The 17394-nt window shown below is 34.0% G+C and overlaps 2 protein-coding genes across 7 annotated transcripts in view; one reads left to right on the forward strand and one right to left on the reverse strand.

The window, feature by feature from the left end:
- LOC121974325 (probable LRR receptor-like serine/threonine-protein kinase At1g06840) overlaps positions 1-3151 on the reverse strand; it is a 55850-nt gene extending 52699 nt beyond the window's left edge. Inside the window, exons 1-2 of one of the 5 annotated variants that reach the window (XM_042525330.1) lie at positions 2930-3151; positions 118-257 (exon numbers count right to left, since the gene is read on the reverse strand). In XM_042525330.1, coding sequence (XP_042381264.1) covers positions 118-217 — 100 coding nt within the window. In that variant the 5' untranslated portion in view covers positions 218-257; positions 2930-3151. Of the gene's footprint in view, positions 1-117; positions 265-2922 lie in introns of all 5 variants that reach the window. The other 4 variants (XM_042525332.1, XM_042525328.1, XM_042525329.1 and 1 more) reach the window with 4 other exon arrangements.
- Positions 3152-5941: 2790 nt separating this feature from the next.
- On the forward strand, positions 5942-17148 carry LOC121974327 (26S proteasome regulatory subunit 6B homolog). 2 transcript variants are annotated; one of them, XM_042525333.1, is made up of 6 exons: positions 5943-6498; positions 10983-11213; positions 11768-11926; positions 14811-14963; positions 16301-16384; positions 16763-17148. In XM_042525333.1, exons 1-6 carry the CDS (start codon positions 6001-6003, stop codon positions 16895-16897), a joined length of 1260 nt encoding a protein of 419 aa, XP_042381267.1. In that variant the 5' UTR covers positions 5943-6000; the 3' UTR covers positions 16898-17148. The 2 variants fall into 2 exon arrangements, with proteins under 2 accessions (XP_042381268.1, XP_042381267.1); XM_042525334.1 differs by lacking the exon at positions 10983-11213 and having other exon boundaries at positions 5942-6498.
- Positions 17149-17394: the final 246 nt, after the last annotated feature.

Genomic DNA, 17394 nt, shown 5'->3' on the forward strand with positions numbered 1-17394 from the left:
TCAATCCCTAAATTTTACACATCTAAAGATTGATAAAAGCATTCATGTTGTTAACTATAATGTCAAAGAAAAGAATGCTAAGATTTAACATCTATGACTCTGAATTTTGAAATTTACCTTCTGTTGGATCAGTACTTGTTGCCTGGGTAACATGCAAAGTGCAAGTACATGACATGGCCAAAACAGCTCCATAAAATATCAGGAAAACTCCAACCATCTTGAGAGACCAAGTTACCAGCAATACTCTGACTCAAAAACTGCAAACTACTTAGAAATCAAAAAATGACTTCCTTTAAACAAAATATTAGCAACTTGCAACAACATCAGCATGAAAGCTAGTTTAGAGGTTAGCAAATTGCAAAATAGTTTCCATGCACTATTCTTACTTCCATGTTGCAGAAGCATCTCAGATTCTTAGTACAAATTAAAAGAAATATGTAACTTTATGGCCATTAGAATTTGCCATAAATATCATCTCCTTTCCTGAATCACAAATGTTATGGAATGCATACAAGCTAAGAATTATCATGTCAAGGTAACTGGAGTGAAACCGTAATAGCAATTAACAAGGTTAAAGGGGAACATTCAAAATTGTGCCAAAACCAAAGAAGTTGCATAGGAGGAATGAGCTAATCTGAAATTGCATAAAACAGTTCAAGGTGGATTTGACAGGATATATATATATATCCAAAACTCTCTAACAAATTTTATTGTATGCCATCATGTGAATGAAATAAGATTCTTCCCATAATAAGCTAGTTTTAGACGTCCGGCCCCCACAATACAAGGGCTTAGTTAATACGAGAAGATCATTTGGCAAGTTAAGCACATATGCGAGTCACATATAACTATTCTTGTTAGAGACCTAATTCTAAAGAGTTAGGTACCTATTATAAATATATAAATCACAGGCATGTATATGCAGAGTGATAATACATATATGCAGTTATGCATACATATGACCCTAATAATTTTCACCAAATAATATGATATTAAAGCAAGGGAATCCTCACTCTAGGATTTCTTTGTTCGTGCTTAGATCACAACATCTTCATCCCCCTCCATACAACATCTCCACTCTCAGCCCTGATGAGTGACTAAACTGCGCAAGCTAATATGATATTAAAGCAAGGGAATCCTCACTCTAGGATTTCTTTGTTTGTGCTTAGATCACAACATCTTCATCCCCCTCCGTACAACATCTCCATTCTCAGCCCTGATGAGTGACTAAACTGCACAAGCTATAAAAGAGACTCGTTCCAACTTCAAATATTGGAGTATGAATTGATGGATCTTTCACTTGTTGGTGCTGGAAGGTATTTCACCTAGAGCTCTATATTGCCAAATTGGACAGGGTTTGCTTTAGTATGCATGCAAAAGGTCTCTTTTCTTCTTGCATTGTGGAGGTGACCTAGTCTTTTGTCTAACGATAGTTCTCTGCTGTTGAAGCGTTGAATGGGGTTTCTTTAATACATCTATTCTTCATTTTGAGAATGGATGATTACTCCATTCTGAATTTCCTTTCATAGTTTATACTTGTTGGTGACAAGTGGATCTTAGGTGCATATCTAGTTGCCCAATGTCACAGGTTTGGATTACCAAGCTTAGAACATAGGAAGTCCATTGATCATGGCCATCCTCTCTTTATCGTCGACTCTCTGTCAAAGAACTTTCTCACTGAAGAGCTAGCAAAAATATACCTCTTAGAAGAAACTGGGGATCCCTCTCATGCCTATCATGAAAACTAGATACTCTTTCCTAGCTCAGTTGAAGCTCATCAATTATAGCAATGAAGTTCATTAGAGTCAACATGTTAAGGCTCGTTGCGCCAACTTTAGGGATTAAAACACTAGCCATTTCCACAAGATTGGAATTGGCTGCAAATAAACAATTTGGGACCTATTGCATCTAGGATGGTGTTTCAGGATTCAAGAGTGGCAGAGAGGATATATAGGCTTTCACTAATCACTTTCATACTATCATGGGTCCTTCTCTATTCCTAAGATTGGGCTCAACCTATCTCTTTTCCTTGACACTATTCAGAATTCGGTTAAACTGAACTATTCAACAAATAAAGCATAGTAAATTCAGAAATCATTTGATTGTCCACGTAGTAGTCGACTGATGTTGCATCTTATTAAAAAAAAGTCCAGGTAATCAATTCGGTTTGTTTTGGTTTTAGTGGTAAATTTGGTTCGGTTTGTCCAAAAAAATTTGATTTGTTATGTTTCGGTTAGTTTGATTGTTTGATTTTAATTGAATGATCATTCATATGCACAACCCAACCAATCTCAGTGAGTGGTGACATTAAATTTGAGGGTTTGTGATTAACCACTCGTACTTTTGCATATCTTTCTGGTCCCTTAAGGAGCCAAATGGGACTTTATCATCGCATACCTAGAGGTCCCTTAATGTCCAAAACTTTTGCACTTTAGCATCATCCAAGGGATTACTCACTCTAGCACGGTATCTTTTTGGCATGGTAGGTGGTGTGCAGTGAACATGCAGCAATCCATACTTGCTGAGTTATTTTAGAAGTGTCTCATGAAAGCCATATTGATCAAAGATCTCTCCTTCAAGAACATCACGCGCTTTTCCGCCATCCAGTGACTTTTGGGGCTCTTAATGTAAGTAGTAGCAATTGCACAAGTTGGGAGTGGATCTCATTAGGCCCCTTCTTAAGAATCCAAAACAACACTAAATAACCCATTCTGTTTTGAACTTTTGAAAGAAATCAGTCGAAAACATTCCAATAACCGCTGAGCTAGGTCATGCATATATTTTTCAAATCAAGCACAACCAAAATCCACAAAAAGGAACAAATAAACACGAAGGGAATTTCCAAGATCACAGATTACAGAACCCCGATTAAAACCCCGATGATCAACAGAACCAAAATTTTACAAGTCCAGGCTTACTTACTTCTTACCAAGAAACCACAATGCTCAAAGGCGGAGAACGCGCATGGCGACCGCCGACGCAATCTTAGATCTTCCGTAAAAGGGATCCGGTCAGAGCGTCGCAGAAGACCGAAGCACTCGGAAAATAGCCAGCACTTCCTAAAGCGGACACGGGGAGAATGGGGAGAAAAAGCCACTTCGCGATACAGCTGCAGCATCGTTTGGTGGCCGCTTCGTTCCTATTTGTTGACTGTAGAGGGAAAACGACCAGAAGGCGAGGCCGAGTGCGGTGAGAACGAACGAGAGATTTTTTTTTTTTTCTCTCCTTCCATAGTGCGATGTGACCCATACTAACCGGGAATAATGTCGGTTGTGCACCCGACGTGGCGTCGGGCTCGCCGAGTGGAACCCGTGGCGTGAGAGGGAGAGGAAAGTGGGCGGAGCGGAGGAAGGCGGGTTTCGTCATCGTCGGTACGCGGTGGTTGACTAGTGTTTTTCGCTCTTTTTTAGGATTTTTTTATTAATTAATTATTTAATCAGTGAATGGTTGGATGCCGAATTGAAAGGGGGACGAACAAGCACCACTCCTGATTGTTCAAACAAAAACTGATGTCATCCTTGACGACATAATTATCGAAATATCGTAAATAAATTTTAGGAATAGTTCTAATTCTATTGTCTTCAAGTATTTTGATAAAGTTAAATAATTAAATTATCTCAACTAAGAATTTAAACATAAGTTTAAATCACATTCACATAGTCATGTTTAAATAACGTTCACATGGTCCCAAATAATAGTTCAGAATCGAGTTCTAATTTTGACTAATTTAACAGATGGAATTTTAGACGGTTGATTTTAAAATATTGAACATAGATTGTTTATTGTAAATATTTTTTTATTATTTTAATGTTGAATGAAAAACTTCTATAAAATACGGATTAAATCGATTATCTCTAAAATTAATCTATATAAATTAAATATCTTATTTCAATTAAAATAAATAAATTCTGTTAGCATAAAACTTAAAAAAACACAACCCAAATTAATTTAATATGATTTTAGTATTTATTTAACTTTAAACTCGGATCAATTTGATTTAGCTAAATTTATTTATAACTTTATTAGTTGTTAGTAACATAAACATCACAACTTTGGTAACATAGATATTACACTCCACAAAAATGAAAGAGTTTAAAAACAACTATGCTTATATTTTAAATTTAAAACAAAGGTTAGATTTGTTTTTTAAATATTTTTTAAAATCTCCTGGTACAAATTAACATGAATGGTAATATTAACTTTTCAATTAAAATTTACTTAGTATATATTTGTTTTTACTTAATTTCTCCACAAAATAAAAATAATTAATGTTCAACTACCAACTACCAATTATTAATGGTTTGACTGTGTATCTTGGCTCGTATTGAGTTGGTAATTGGTATAGTGATTTAACAATTTAATGAAACATGTATCAATATTATTTATTTTACTATAAATAAATGAACAGTGAGAATATATAAATTACAATGAGAAAGTTAATAAATATAGATTTTAGTGCCTGAGAAAAGCTTTACAGTGAAAAAAAAAAACCTTTAAAGGTATAGAAATTTTATTTTATGAATGCGACTACATAAATAATTTATTTTCCTATTAAAAATAATGTTGCTTTGTGATTTTAAAATTTTGCCTAGTTAAAATTACAATCGCTTTGCTACACTGCGAGTCTACAACAAAAAAGTTTAAAATTCTATAATGTATTTTATGGGAAATGGTCATTTATTTATTTTGTCATATATGACGTCATTTAGATGTTTGCATGAGCAAATCAAACTTTCGTGATTGCCGTAGTTGCTCTCCAATGTCGCAATCCCATATTTGGAGAAAAGGAAAAGCCGTTGGTTTGACAAGTAATGGCAGTAATGGCAAGAGTGGAAAACGTTAATTGATAAGCATAATTTCTATTTATTTTTCACTTTGAATTCTTTCCTTTTCCTTGGTCGTACGCTATCATAATGGTTAGTGTCCAATTGTCCATCAATCTAAATCTAAAAATTAATTGCTTGATCAAACATAATTTCAAATTATTTTTCAAAATTAATAAGATATTTTTATTTATTAAACAAAATAATTTGGTTTTAAAAGGCTACCTTATAATTATCTATACAATGAATTTTGACAAGTCATATATTTCATGGTATTTAATTATTCAACAATTTTAAAGTAAAGAAAAACTCTACCTTAGGAGATAGTCAGACTCGGGATATATCATTGTTGCTCCCTTCATCTAGAAGCTAATAATAAATCATGTCATAATAATAAGACATTCAAATTATTACTCAGACATTCATGATTTAATCCCTAAACCCTAAACTTCAGCTATAATATTTATAAATTTTTTTTTTCAAATGGGAGCGTAATCAAAAGATATTGAGCTTCTAAGTCGGTCATCGCATGTACTTCTCGATTTATCTGGGACCGGACCGATCAACCCAAGAATAATCAATGAACTAAAAATATATTTTTTTTTAATAATATTCAGATGACTTTCGGAATAAGATTGAGTTTGTTAGTATAAGATAAAATTATTATCATACGGTAATAATTTGAATATCACTATATCGATAAAAGTTGAGAAAAAAATCTCCCAAACTCATTAAGTAGGGTGAAAATTTGATTAATTTGATATTAATTTTATATAAATTATTTTTATTATTATTTTAAATAAATTTAGTTAATTTAATTAACATAAAATTTTAATTTAATTCGATTAATTAATATTAAATTAATTTATTTGACCTAATACTCATATTTGTAATTAATTATATATTTTTTTTTATCAGAGGTTAGATGACAGATTTCACATAATATTCTCAGATCAATAATCATGAAGAAATAACAATTCTTGATGGATCAAATGAGCCGGATTCGGACTGAAATTAAGAGCCGGCCCAACTACTTAAACCCTTCTTGATCAGCAAGGCAACTTTTTTATCACATGCATCGCACGTGATGGGAATCATGTAGTTCCTCTGGCACGCCGTCGGGTCTCTTAGCAACCCGATCGAACCCAGCGAACCATTTCCGCACTCCACCTCCCTCATGGCGGCGTCCGCCTTGGTTCTCGACCCCGTGAAGTTCCCCGCCTCTGAGCCACCGCGGAGCTTCCCTGCCTCCCGCACCGACGTCCTCTTCGCTGCTGCATCCGACGAAGACGATGACCTCTATGGGCGCCTCAAGACCCTCCAGCGCCAGATCGAGTTCATCGACATACAGGAGGAGTACGTTAAGGACGAGCTCAAGAACCTCAAGCGTGAACATCTTCGCGCCCAGGAGGAGGTCAAGCGGATCCAGTCGGTTCCCCTTGTCATCGGCCAGTTCATGGAGATGGTCGATCAGAACAATGGTATCGTCGGATCCACCACCGGGTCGAATTACTATGTACGGATACTTAGCACCATCAACAGGGAGCTTCTCAAGCCGTCGGCTTCCGTAGCGCTTCACCGTCATTCTAATGCCCTTGTCGATGTGCTGCCCCCTGAAGCCGATTCGAGCATCTCCCTCCTTAGTCAGTCGGAGAAACCAGACGTAACGTATAACGTAAGTTTTGCCAAACTCCAACGCCTTTTGTTTCTCTTCAGAAATCTCTTTCCTGACATAGTGTCTGTCTATAACAAGATGCTAACATTAAGAGTTAGGGTTCCGGGATTTCATTCCTCGCGCACCCAGATTATCAAAATTAGCGTATTTCTTAATTTCATAGGAAGTAGCAATTTGTTATTAAATTGTTTATTGTTACGATCTCACATGGAATATGTCTCCAAGGGGATCAAAATAGGACCATCTGGATAAGCCTTTAAAGGGATCAGTCTTGCGAGACTAAATGAAACAATGTATTTGTCAATAAGTAGATTAAATCGTTACTTTAGGCCAAATTGGCAGTCTATTAGATGAGAGCAAGTGCACCTAATAATGACATCAACTAGCAATAAACTTCTCTCTCTCTCCCTCCCCATATTGTTTCAATATTCTTGTTGGCTCTGGGACAGGTTTGCGGGGCGCCGGGGAGCGAGCCTAACTTCAATTTTCTTGATGTTGCTCCATCATTGCACCTTAGCTCGTCCACAACTCGCCCCTTCTATCTTTATCTAACTGCTTTCCCTTGTAGAAGGTGGCTCCTTGAAGGAAAAAGAGGAGACTCTTGTGGATTCAAGGCAATCACTCGTATGCACCCATAACAAATTGATATCAAAACTAACCGTGGGTGATGATATCCTACATTATGCATCCAAGTAAACAATTGAGGACTGGGTGAAAATTAACATTAATCTGACATGTATGAGAGGAGTAAGATCAGCTATACATAAATGTCACATCACTATTGGCCCTCAAGACAATTGAAGAAGATAATCCCCGTACAACACAAGCACTTGGAGCCTTGGAGGGGCATGATCTCATGAGTCATCCTGTCTTAGAAAAAAAACAAATTAAGAGTTAGCTAAGCTCCACTAAACACACTTAGTCATGGAGCATTTATGAAAGTTCAATAAACTTGCTCACATAGGAACCTTGATTGCTACCCACAAGGTAAATCTTTTTTATCTCCGGAAACACAAATACATAAGCCAAGACATGGGGACCTAAAATGCTTCAATTATCGCAGTCAACCAATAATTGCCACAAAGACATGGGGACCTAACCGAGGCTCACCACCAACTATCTGACACTAAAACCAACACCGAGACGGCAAAATGACGCACAAGGGGCCTCAACTTCAATTGCGACGAATCATTTTAGCCTGGCCACAGGTGCTAGTGGTTGTTTATGTTGGATGCATTGGATGAAGATGATGAGGCAAGAAGGTCTCCTAAACATTCGCTAATGACAGATCCAAGGAGTTCCTCAGTCTTAAATATTCTAAGTTGTTGACTCAGGAAGCACACAACTTTATTAGTGAATATCTTGTCACTAAACTAAAGATAACACGAGATGAAATTTTAAAATTTTCAATCATAATTGCTAATTAGGAATGTCTACAGGGGCTCTCCGTTTCCCTAAAGCTTCGCCTATTGTTAAGTATTGAAGGTTTAATACCTTAATGACCATGAAGATATTGTTGTTGTACTAGGAACTAGATGACTAAGCACACTGGTTTCCATTCTCTTGAATTTTAATCCATGATCATGAAGCTCACAAGTGAAGGAAGAGAAGGTAAGCCATAAGAAACTAGACAAGGGCCATAATCAATATCTTTAGTGGATAAATAAAAATTCATACATCAAATGAAAATATTACTAGTAGACAATGATCACCTACTTTGAGAACCAAGGTCGATACCAACCAAAGACTCATTAATGGATGAAGCCAACGAATTTAATTATAAGACAAACCTTGTTCATGTTGACAAACACAACCTTGATGGGTGGAAAATTTTAAATGATCAAGATAGAGTTGTAGCTATGTGTGCTACAAATGGACTGACAAGGGGAATTGAAGTAATTGATATGGGAGCTTCTCTCAGCACTCCAGTTGGCAGAGCCACAGCTGAGATGAATTCTCAATGTTCTCGGGGAGCCTCTTGATAATTTAGGTCTTGCAAATACTAGCGCAACATCTCCTATTCATAGACCCGCACTTGCCTTCATGGAATTGGATACAAAATTATCAATCTTTGAAATAGGAAGTAAAGTAGTGGATCTTTAGCTTATTGCGGTGGAGGAAAAATAGGACTATTTGGAGAGCTGGAGTAGGTAAAGTTGCACTCACCGTTTAAAAAAAATGGAATAAGTCTTCAAGGGCAGAAATACACTTAATGAGATAGCACTTTGGTTCTCTTTGATGATGCTCAACCATTGCACTGCAGCTTGTTGCCAAACTCTCTTGCATTCCAACTCCAAACTGGACCCAAAGCTACTTGTCATATCCATACCATTTATTTCTTCTAGGTTTTATTGTTACCAATACTTCATTGGGAAAGTTGTCCGTTCCTTAGGCTGTCTCTCTAGTGGGTTTGAAGTTTTGGAGAATGCTAATTTTCCCAGATAACAAAACTTAGCCTTATGTCTTTCCTTAAGTGAGTAATCTAGCTATTTTTGTAAGGGCTTTCCCTCTTTTAGATTGTCATGGTGTAATTTTACATCATCGATTGGATAATAATGACCATGGCATTTTGTGATTTCTACAGTGAATCTTTTTCTTTTTTATTCAGGTTGATTTAGTAAAAGTGACATTATTGTTATTAGGATGATATGCATGATGATTATCTGAAGGAAGTCAGAAGATATCCTTATCTAGAGCTCACATGTGATATGATTTTACTGCTGTCAACAACTGCTTTATTCTTGAATGGTTGGAATCAGTTATTCCTAAATCTTGTGATTTTTTGTCATGATGAAGCAAATTGTTGTTATGTGTATCTGTTTGATATTGTTTTGGTTTAACTATTATGGATGATTGTTGTTCGTTAGGTTATCTTTTCAGTTTGATGTAGTACTTGTTAATGTTGATCTCCTAGGTTAGGAAGGTTCATCTCTTGTTATTGCTGTTGTTTGAATTTAGAGCCTGTTTGGTCTGTGATTATTTTTTTTGTCAGTTTTTCCATTTCTATGAAATGGAGAATGTGAAAAGTTTCATTTTTCAAGAATTCGAAAATATGAAAACTTGGTTGGTCTAATAAAATTATAAAATCGAATTATTCTTAGAGATAGAAATATGAGAATTTTTTTGGTTGATTATTAACAATATAATATAATACAATATTAATTTTATTATATACAATTCAACTAAACTTTAATATATTATATATTATAATATTATATTATGTTTAATAAGATTTTATTATATTGTATAATCCTTGTAACCATATGTTAATATAATATTGTTATATTATTATTGGGCTATTATATAAAATAATAATAATAAATAAATATAATAGTTAATTATGTAATAGTGAACAAAAATAGTAAAAATAATTGTAAAATGTAATAATGTTAGACTTTATTCGCATAAGTTTGTTATTCTTATAAGTTTGTTATTCTTATTTTAACATTTTAAAAATGAAGCTGTGATTATACAAGACTAATTTTGTCTACTATTATCTGTTAGCTGGCTTTCAGTTTCACTTTTGTAGCTTCTCATATTTTAAAATCTTAGTTCAATGGAATCAACTTACTAAACACTGTTTTCAGAAACCTTTTTCTATGGTCCAGAAACTGAAAAATCGAAACTTGGTGACAATGGTCCAACTAAACAAGACATTTTTATTTGTGAAAAGTTTTTTGTTCTGCTGTCCTATTGTGTGAGCCTTACATTGCTGAGACATGGACAATTACACAATGGATACAATCTACGGTAGCAGTTTCTGAATATCCTGCCGCAGTTATGCTTGTTTCTTTTGTGGAGGCCTTATTTCTTTTTCAAATTGATACTGTGAATGTGCTATTGCATTTCTAGCAAAATGGTTGTATCCCTGAGTTGCATTTCAGAATATTCCATTATTCTTATATATGATGATATGCATATGGAGAAACTCAAGAGTTTTTTTATGAACACTTAGAGCTCATTTGTGGTGTGTCTTGTAGATGTTACTTTTTCATTCTCGGATGACCAGAATCATTATGAGCAATTTTTTCAGCATTCTCTTTTATCTGATTTTGCTAAAATTGTAATTGTGAAACAATTTGCAATGTTCTAGTAACTAAATATACTTTGTACAAACTGTACTGTTGAATTTATTGATAGTTACAACCACTTTTCTTTTGTTGATTATGTAGAATCAGTTTTTGTTTATGTTATTATAGTTTTTAAGCATTAGTTTAGTGATTGAAATGCACTGGTACATAGATTTATATACGAGGAGTGTTCTTATAAGCAGGATGGGAAAAACTTATTTGACATGCGTGTGATAAGTAATGGATCATAATGGTTATGCCTACTTTTAAATAACAAAATGTAGTATTTAGGAAATGCTAAGTGATTTCTTTTATTTGTTAACACAAGCATTTTGTTAAACATCACCTGATGCAGTAAACCACACTCAATGAAAACTCACGTTTGGATTTTTGCCAATGAAAAACATATTGCAGGACATTGGGGGTTGTGACATTCAAAAGCAGGAAATTCGAGAAGCTGTTGAGTTGCCATTGACACATCATGAGTTGTACAAACAAATTGGTATAGATCCACCAAGAGGTGTACTTCTGTATGGTCCACCTGGGACAGGAAAAACGATGCTTGCCAAAGCTGTGGCAAACCATACAACTGCTGCTTTTATTCGAGTTGTCGGGTCTGAGTTTGTTCAGAAGTATTTGGGTGAGGTATTGTCGTATAAAATTCACAATTAAATCTTACATTTATTCTTGTATTAATTTTTTCCTATCTTCACCCAATCCTTTACAGGAATTTCATGCAGACATTTAATTTTGATAAACATTATGTAATTTTGGGAATTAGATCTCATTGTATGTAATGGTGTATATATATATTTTCTTTCATGCTAATGGGCATTAACACTACTGCCTCCTACCAATATGCCATGAACCTAGTCGTCAATCATTGATCTCTTTGCTAGTATGCCATGGGTTGATCTTACAAAAAAGTAGTTTGTGTGTGCAAACTTGCTCCTAGTGTGAAATAAAAAAACATCAGTGGCTCATGAAATTCTCTATTCGATTATCAAACCTTCATTTTGAGGCATTTATTCTTTTCATTAAGTTGCAATGTAAAATCTTTAGTTTTAACATGCAATGCTCACTTTCTATCTATGGACTTTGGCATTTCATCATATTTGTTCTCAGTACATTATTTATTTTTCCAAATTTTGCAAGTATATATATATATATATCATAATTTAAAACATTATTTGCCTCAGGGACCAAGGATGGTGCGGGATGTTTTTCGTCTTGCTAAAGAAAATGCACCCGCAATTATATTTATTGATGAGGTTGATGCTATTGCTACAGCACGCTTTGATGCACAAACAGGAGCTGACAGGGAAGTTCAGCGTATCCTCATGGAACTATTAAATCAGGTAAAGGGACGTTAAATTAGTGGGTTTTCACTTGAATTTTAATTCAATTTCCTGTGACTATAAACAAATATTACAACTCAGCTTAAAGGAAATGTGACACAGCAGGCAGTATGCCTCAGTGAACAATATGTGCACTAAATTTTTTTTCTTCTGTCTTATCTATGACTAAATACACAAATATCTATGATTAAACAATTTGTAAATGAAGTGAATTAAAATAAAAATATCTTTATTTTTTTATTTTTTCTATTGACTGCTGGGATTTGAACCCAGAACTAGCCAGGTGGAGTAAAATAGTTTTCCTTGTTATAATAAGTAAAAAATCTCTCCCAAAATGTGCTTGAATTTGTCCTTGCGCATGACTTTCCCAATGCATACATATAAAAAACATCCTTAGATGAAAGTAAAATGTAAATAGTAATTTTTACTACTGAGTTGATTCAAGCAGGATAGTACTACATGAGCATTTCAGGATGATAATTCTCTGAATATCTTTTCTCTTAATTTGTAAATATAAATCATTTTTACATTTCTGTTAGATCTTTTATTTACATTGTATTATCTTTTAATATAAACCATTTACAAGGTCATTGATATGGATAATATCCAAATACCAAGTATATTCTCTATATGATCAAGAAGTTATTTTTGATAGGATCAAAGAAATAACTTGTTCTTCTTCGTAAATAATTCTTCTAATAATTCTAAACTTAATCTTTGCAAAAAAAAACTGTTCTTTGAACTTTTGTCTACGAGCCAAAGTTCTGGTACATGGCATACAGAAAATATTACAGTAAATTGGTTTCATTTGTGGATCAGATTTTGCATCTTGATGAAGATATCATTAGTAAGATAAAGACAAAATAGAATAAAGAATAAGTGGGTGAAACAAAGATAATCATTTTGATTTTTGTGGGATCATTGTGTCACTAAAGCTAAAAGGAAAATTTTACAATGCTATTATATGACTAGCAATACCATATGGATCATTGTTTTGGGCTATTATGGTGCAATAAATAAAGAAATTAATATGATGGAGCTGAAAATTGGAGATAGATGTGTGGTGTTAACTAGAAAGATTAAATAAATATACTAATATCCAAAAGTAATTAGGTTGAGAAGATAGAAAATGTTCAAAGGTTATAAGGAAAATCTATAGTTAGAAGAGCTAAATCTATTAGATTGGAACATCTAAAATAGAGGGAGACTAAAGAAATCATTAGTCAATATAATAAAAAAATGAGTTAGTTGATTAAAATGTTACTAATACTATAGTACTATTAGCTTTCACAGAGCTTAGTGGAGTGATAAAATTTGTGTACTTGACTTTTTATAGATGTGACAAGCATGCCTTGAAATAAGAAAATAATATTGCAAAAGTGCTTCAAATAAAAGAGTTTATTTTGACGTTACAAGTGTTTCCCAACTTTAAATTCAGGAACTAATTATAGATAAAAGACTGAAGTGACCTTTGTGGTTATGCTAACAAATGAAACGACATTGGTTGAATCTGGTGCCCTCAATCAACAATATCACAGAGAAAATTTTGTTAATGCCAAACTTGTCCCAAGAAACATATATTGTTTACAATTCAGACATAATTAGACACCAAAAATAATTGCATCTAAAATAGTTAAACCAAGTCAAACAAGGAACCCTGAAGAAATAGGCTAAAATGCAAGTTAAAATAGTTGCAATTATACCCAAAAAATCTAAACTTCATTACAATCTAATTCTTGCAATGACTTCCTTCTGCAGTGAGTTCATTGATTTTAGTGTTATTCGTTAACTTAAGTTGAATAATTACATTGGTGTAGGAATCTAAAATGGTGAACACCTCTTTTCTTTGGTATTGTCATGAGAGTGAGTGCAACAATTTAGAGATTTACATATAATATACAATACAATTGATTTGGTTGGTTTTCCATCATCACTTCTCTCAACAGTGACTTAGCCTCTTAAGATGATTGAAACACTGAATTACTATGAGGGTTAGAATCGTTTGAGAAGTTCACCAAAGACTTAGCAATGGAGTAAGTTAAATAGAGGACAAATATTTTGGATCATACACCAAATATTGAATCAGATATTACTAGCTATGATCATTGTGTTTAATTGATTTCCTTAGTTTATTTTAGATAATTTCCATTAATCCCATCCTTTTGCAGGTCCGTAATTATTTTCCCCCTTTATTCACAATTCTATGATGGTTTTTTTAAACTCTTAAATATTTGTTTCTGAAAAGCACAGAAAGGTTGTCTTGGAGTAGAATTCCCTGAGTCAACTACATGGTGATCTATTGTCTGATTTATCTTTTAGAAGCACATATGGAAAAAACATAGTCCATGCGATGTTGGCTCACAATATGTGGTGATTGTCATGGAATGCAGTTAATTAAAGGCTGTTACATATGAGTTAAGGCCTAAAATCCAGAGAGAAATTTTATAGCAATAAAATTGCGTTACATGTACCATCCTTAGGATCTTGTTTGGCACCAATTCTCAAATAAAAAAAAAATATACATTGAAAATGAATTCTTAAGAATGAAATCCTGAATCTTGTGCTTTAAGGAATCAGAAATGAAGTTCGATTTGCTAGTCAAGTTAACTAAATGTAGAAAAACTAGTTGTGTAGCCACTTGTGTGGAATTTGTAACATGTTGAATGCAATTAGGAAATCTCAAATCTTTCATATTTAACCAGAATTTTTATGATTCCAAGAATGATTAAAACTGTAGAATTCAATTCCATATATTTCTAAACAAGCTAAGTTGTACGAATATTATGATGAAAATCTATGCTTCCGAGTTCATCCAAATATGTTTTTCACTCAAAGCTTGCATGCTCATGTGTAGTGATATTAGTTGTTATCATTGTATATGCAGATGGATGGTTTTGACCAAACAGTGAATGTTAAAGTAATAATGGCGACTAACCGAGCTGACACTTTAGACCCTGCTCTTCTTCGTCCAGGTAGGCTCGATCGTAAGATTGAATTTCCTTTGCCTGACAGGAGACAGAAGAGACTAGTATTCCAAGTAAGTACTAACACTCCTATTACTCCACTTTTGAATATTTTTCTCAGTCTTTTGAAGATTTCAGAAGAATATTAATCCCTTTTCGAATAAAACAGTTAAGCATTCTTGACTAAGAATCTTATTTGGATCTGTTTTAGAAGGGGGAAAAAAATTGTAAAATTTGCTAATTAAAACACCTTTGATGTGTATTTGATTGTCTTTGTTTTTAAGCTATTTTTGCTGCTTACAATTTGTTTCGAAAATTTCTGGCATATTCCATATTATGATTGAAGCAGGAACCTGCAATTTGTCATTCTTTGTTCAACATCCGCATGATTACTCCTTTTTGGAGTATCATATCCTTATACCTCTCAAAGTTGGTGGGATTTTCACTCCATATGTGAACAATATCATGTCTGGTCAGCGGTCCAATGTACAATAATTATGTTATTTGATGAAGTTGTATGCTGGAATGATATTGATTTGTTAGCAAAAGATGTCATCTGTGACAATGCAACAGGCTTTCAGCTTGTCACTGGTGGCTTTAGTTGCATGCTAGTTAGGGTTGGAGAGCTTCATATCCTTATATGGTTTGATTGATGACTATGTTTTGGGAGAGTGGAATTACGTGGATTCATTGCCAAGGTGGTCAACGTTTTGAGGATTCATGACTATATTTTGGGAGGGTAAAACAATGAGGATTTCATTGCTAAGGTGATAAACGTCTTAAGGATTCATGTGTGTTCAATATGCAGACGGACCTTGTCATAAAGTAGTTATTGACTCTTTTGACTTTTGTTGTTCAGCCTTAATAATTTTAAAGCTCAGCCGTTGCTAATTCTTTATCTAACTCCATCTCTGTTGTGAGTCGTATCCGCTCATCTTTGCTTCCGGACAGTGAATAGCCAGAACATAATGATATACATAATGCCATTCCAGCTAACCTCCCATGTTGTATTCATGTGTAGTGAATTGGTCTATAAGTTGATGGATTAATGGCTGCAAATACTGCATGTAGATCAACAATAATTAAGGAATAAATTCAATGATATATATTCTGAGAGTTTCATCATTTTTATAAAATATTTGCTAGCATTGGTATGCTTACAATTCAGTTCTTCTGTGCCTTATGGCAAATGTGCAATGCTCACAAATCAGAGCATTAATGAGTGATAATTTAAAATCTTAGTACTCATAGCAAAACAAAATGTAAAAGTGACTTTTGCAACTGAACATGTTGAATTATTGTCTACTCTTTTTTTTTCTTCTCTCTTGGTTCATGAGAGGTGATGCTTAATTTTCCTAATGATACTTCTAACTAAATGCCCTCGTGTGTTTTGTTCTTTTTTCTTCTTCAGGTCTGCACGGCAAAAATGAATCTGGGTGATGAAGTTGATTTAGAAGATTATGTTTCCCGGCCAGATAAAATCAGTGCAGCTGAGGTCTGTTTCCATTACAGTTATTGGTTCATTATCACACCTGATCCTTCTTTGGTTTTGGTTTTTTTTTCTGCATGAATATCAATATTATATTAGTTGGTAATGCTGACTTGTCTGAGTCATTTTATCTCGCGTTTTGGCCCCTAGTGACTTCCCAAATACTATTTATGTATTTACATGCGATTCTAATTTCTCAAAAGGGACTTTAGTTAAAATAATTGATACCTCCAGAAGTTTTAACATGCTTATCTCTGAATGCGATGTAGAACTTACATAGCCATGATCTATCAAGTGGACTGCTTTCCATGGGATAGATTTGAAATTTTGTTGGCGCTTCAGTTGTTTGTAATTAGGACAAAACTGATCGTTATCGATGTGCAGATTGCTGCCATTTGTCAAGAAGCAGGGATGCATGCAGTTAGAAAGAATCGATATGTAATTCTTCCCAAGGATTTTGAGAAAGGCTACAGGGCGAATGTTAAGAAGCCGGACACCGACTTTGACTTCTACAAATAGAGAGGGACGTGGGGTTGCGAATTTTTCATGCTGCTTTTGGGTTGGCCATTGAGCATCGTCGGTTGCTCTAATGTTGATGAAACCTTGAAGATGAACTTGGCATTTGGAATTGCTCTCTTGTTTGCAAACTATGCATTGGAAGTTTATCTATTTATCATCACACATTTAGTTGTGTCAATCTGTAAAATTTATCATTACATGTACCTCAATTTGTTTAGACATTTTAGTAATCTGAACGTTATTTTCTGCTATTCAACAACTATTTATTAGATATTAACGGTTATATGAATCAAGAATTCTTTTTCAGTTTTCTATTGAATGTTAAATGAATCCGAGCGAGATATACTTCAACAGAGTACTTCGTATGTAAAATCTGTGGGGTAAAATAGCTTGGACGCTAATGATAATAATAATAATAATAATAATAATATATTTTTTTTGAATCTTCTAACAATTTTATGAAATAGTTGGCCGAAACCAAGCATTGTGAAGAGGTG

The sequence above is a fragment of the Zingiber officinale genome, chromosome 4B, assembly GCF_018446385.1.
Source record: "Zingiber officinale cultivar Zhangliang chromosome 4B, Zo_v1.1, whole genome shotgun sequence".
Taxonomy (NCBI): Eukaryota; Viridiplantae; Streptophyta; class Magnoliopsida; order Zingiberales; family Zingiberaceae; genus Zingiber; species Zingiber officinale.

Coding starts and splice junctions, on each gene's coding strand:
- LOC121974327 (XM_042525333.1), top strand. CDS start 6,001: ATGGCGGCGTCCGCCTTGGTTCTCGACCCCGTGAAGTTCCCCGCCTCT. Junction 14,964..16,300: donor AGAAGAGACTAGTATTCCAA/GTAAGTACTAAC, acceptor TTTCTTCTTCAG/GTCTGCACGGCAAAAATGAA. Junction 16,385..16,762: donor ATAAAATCAGTGCAGCTGAG/GTCTGTTTCCAT, acceptor ATCGATGTGCAG/ATTGCTGCCATTTGTCAAGA.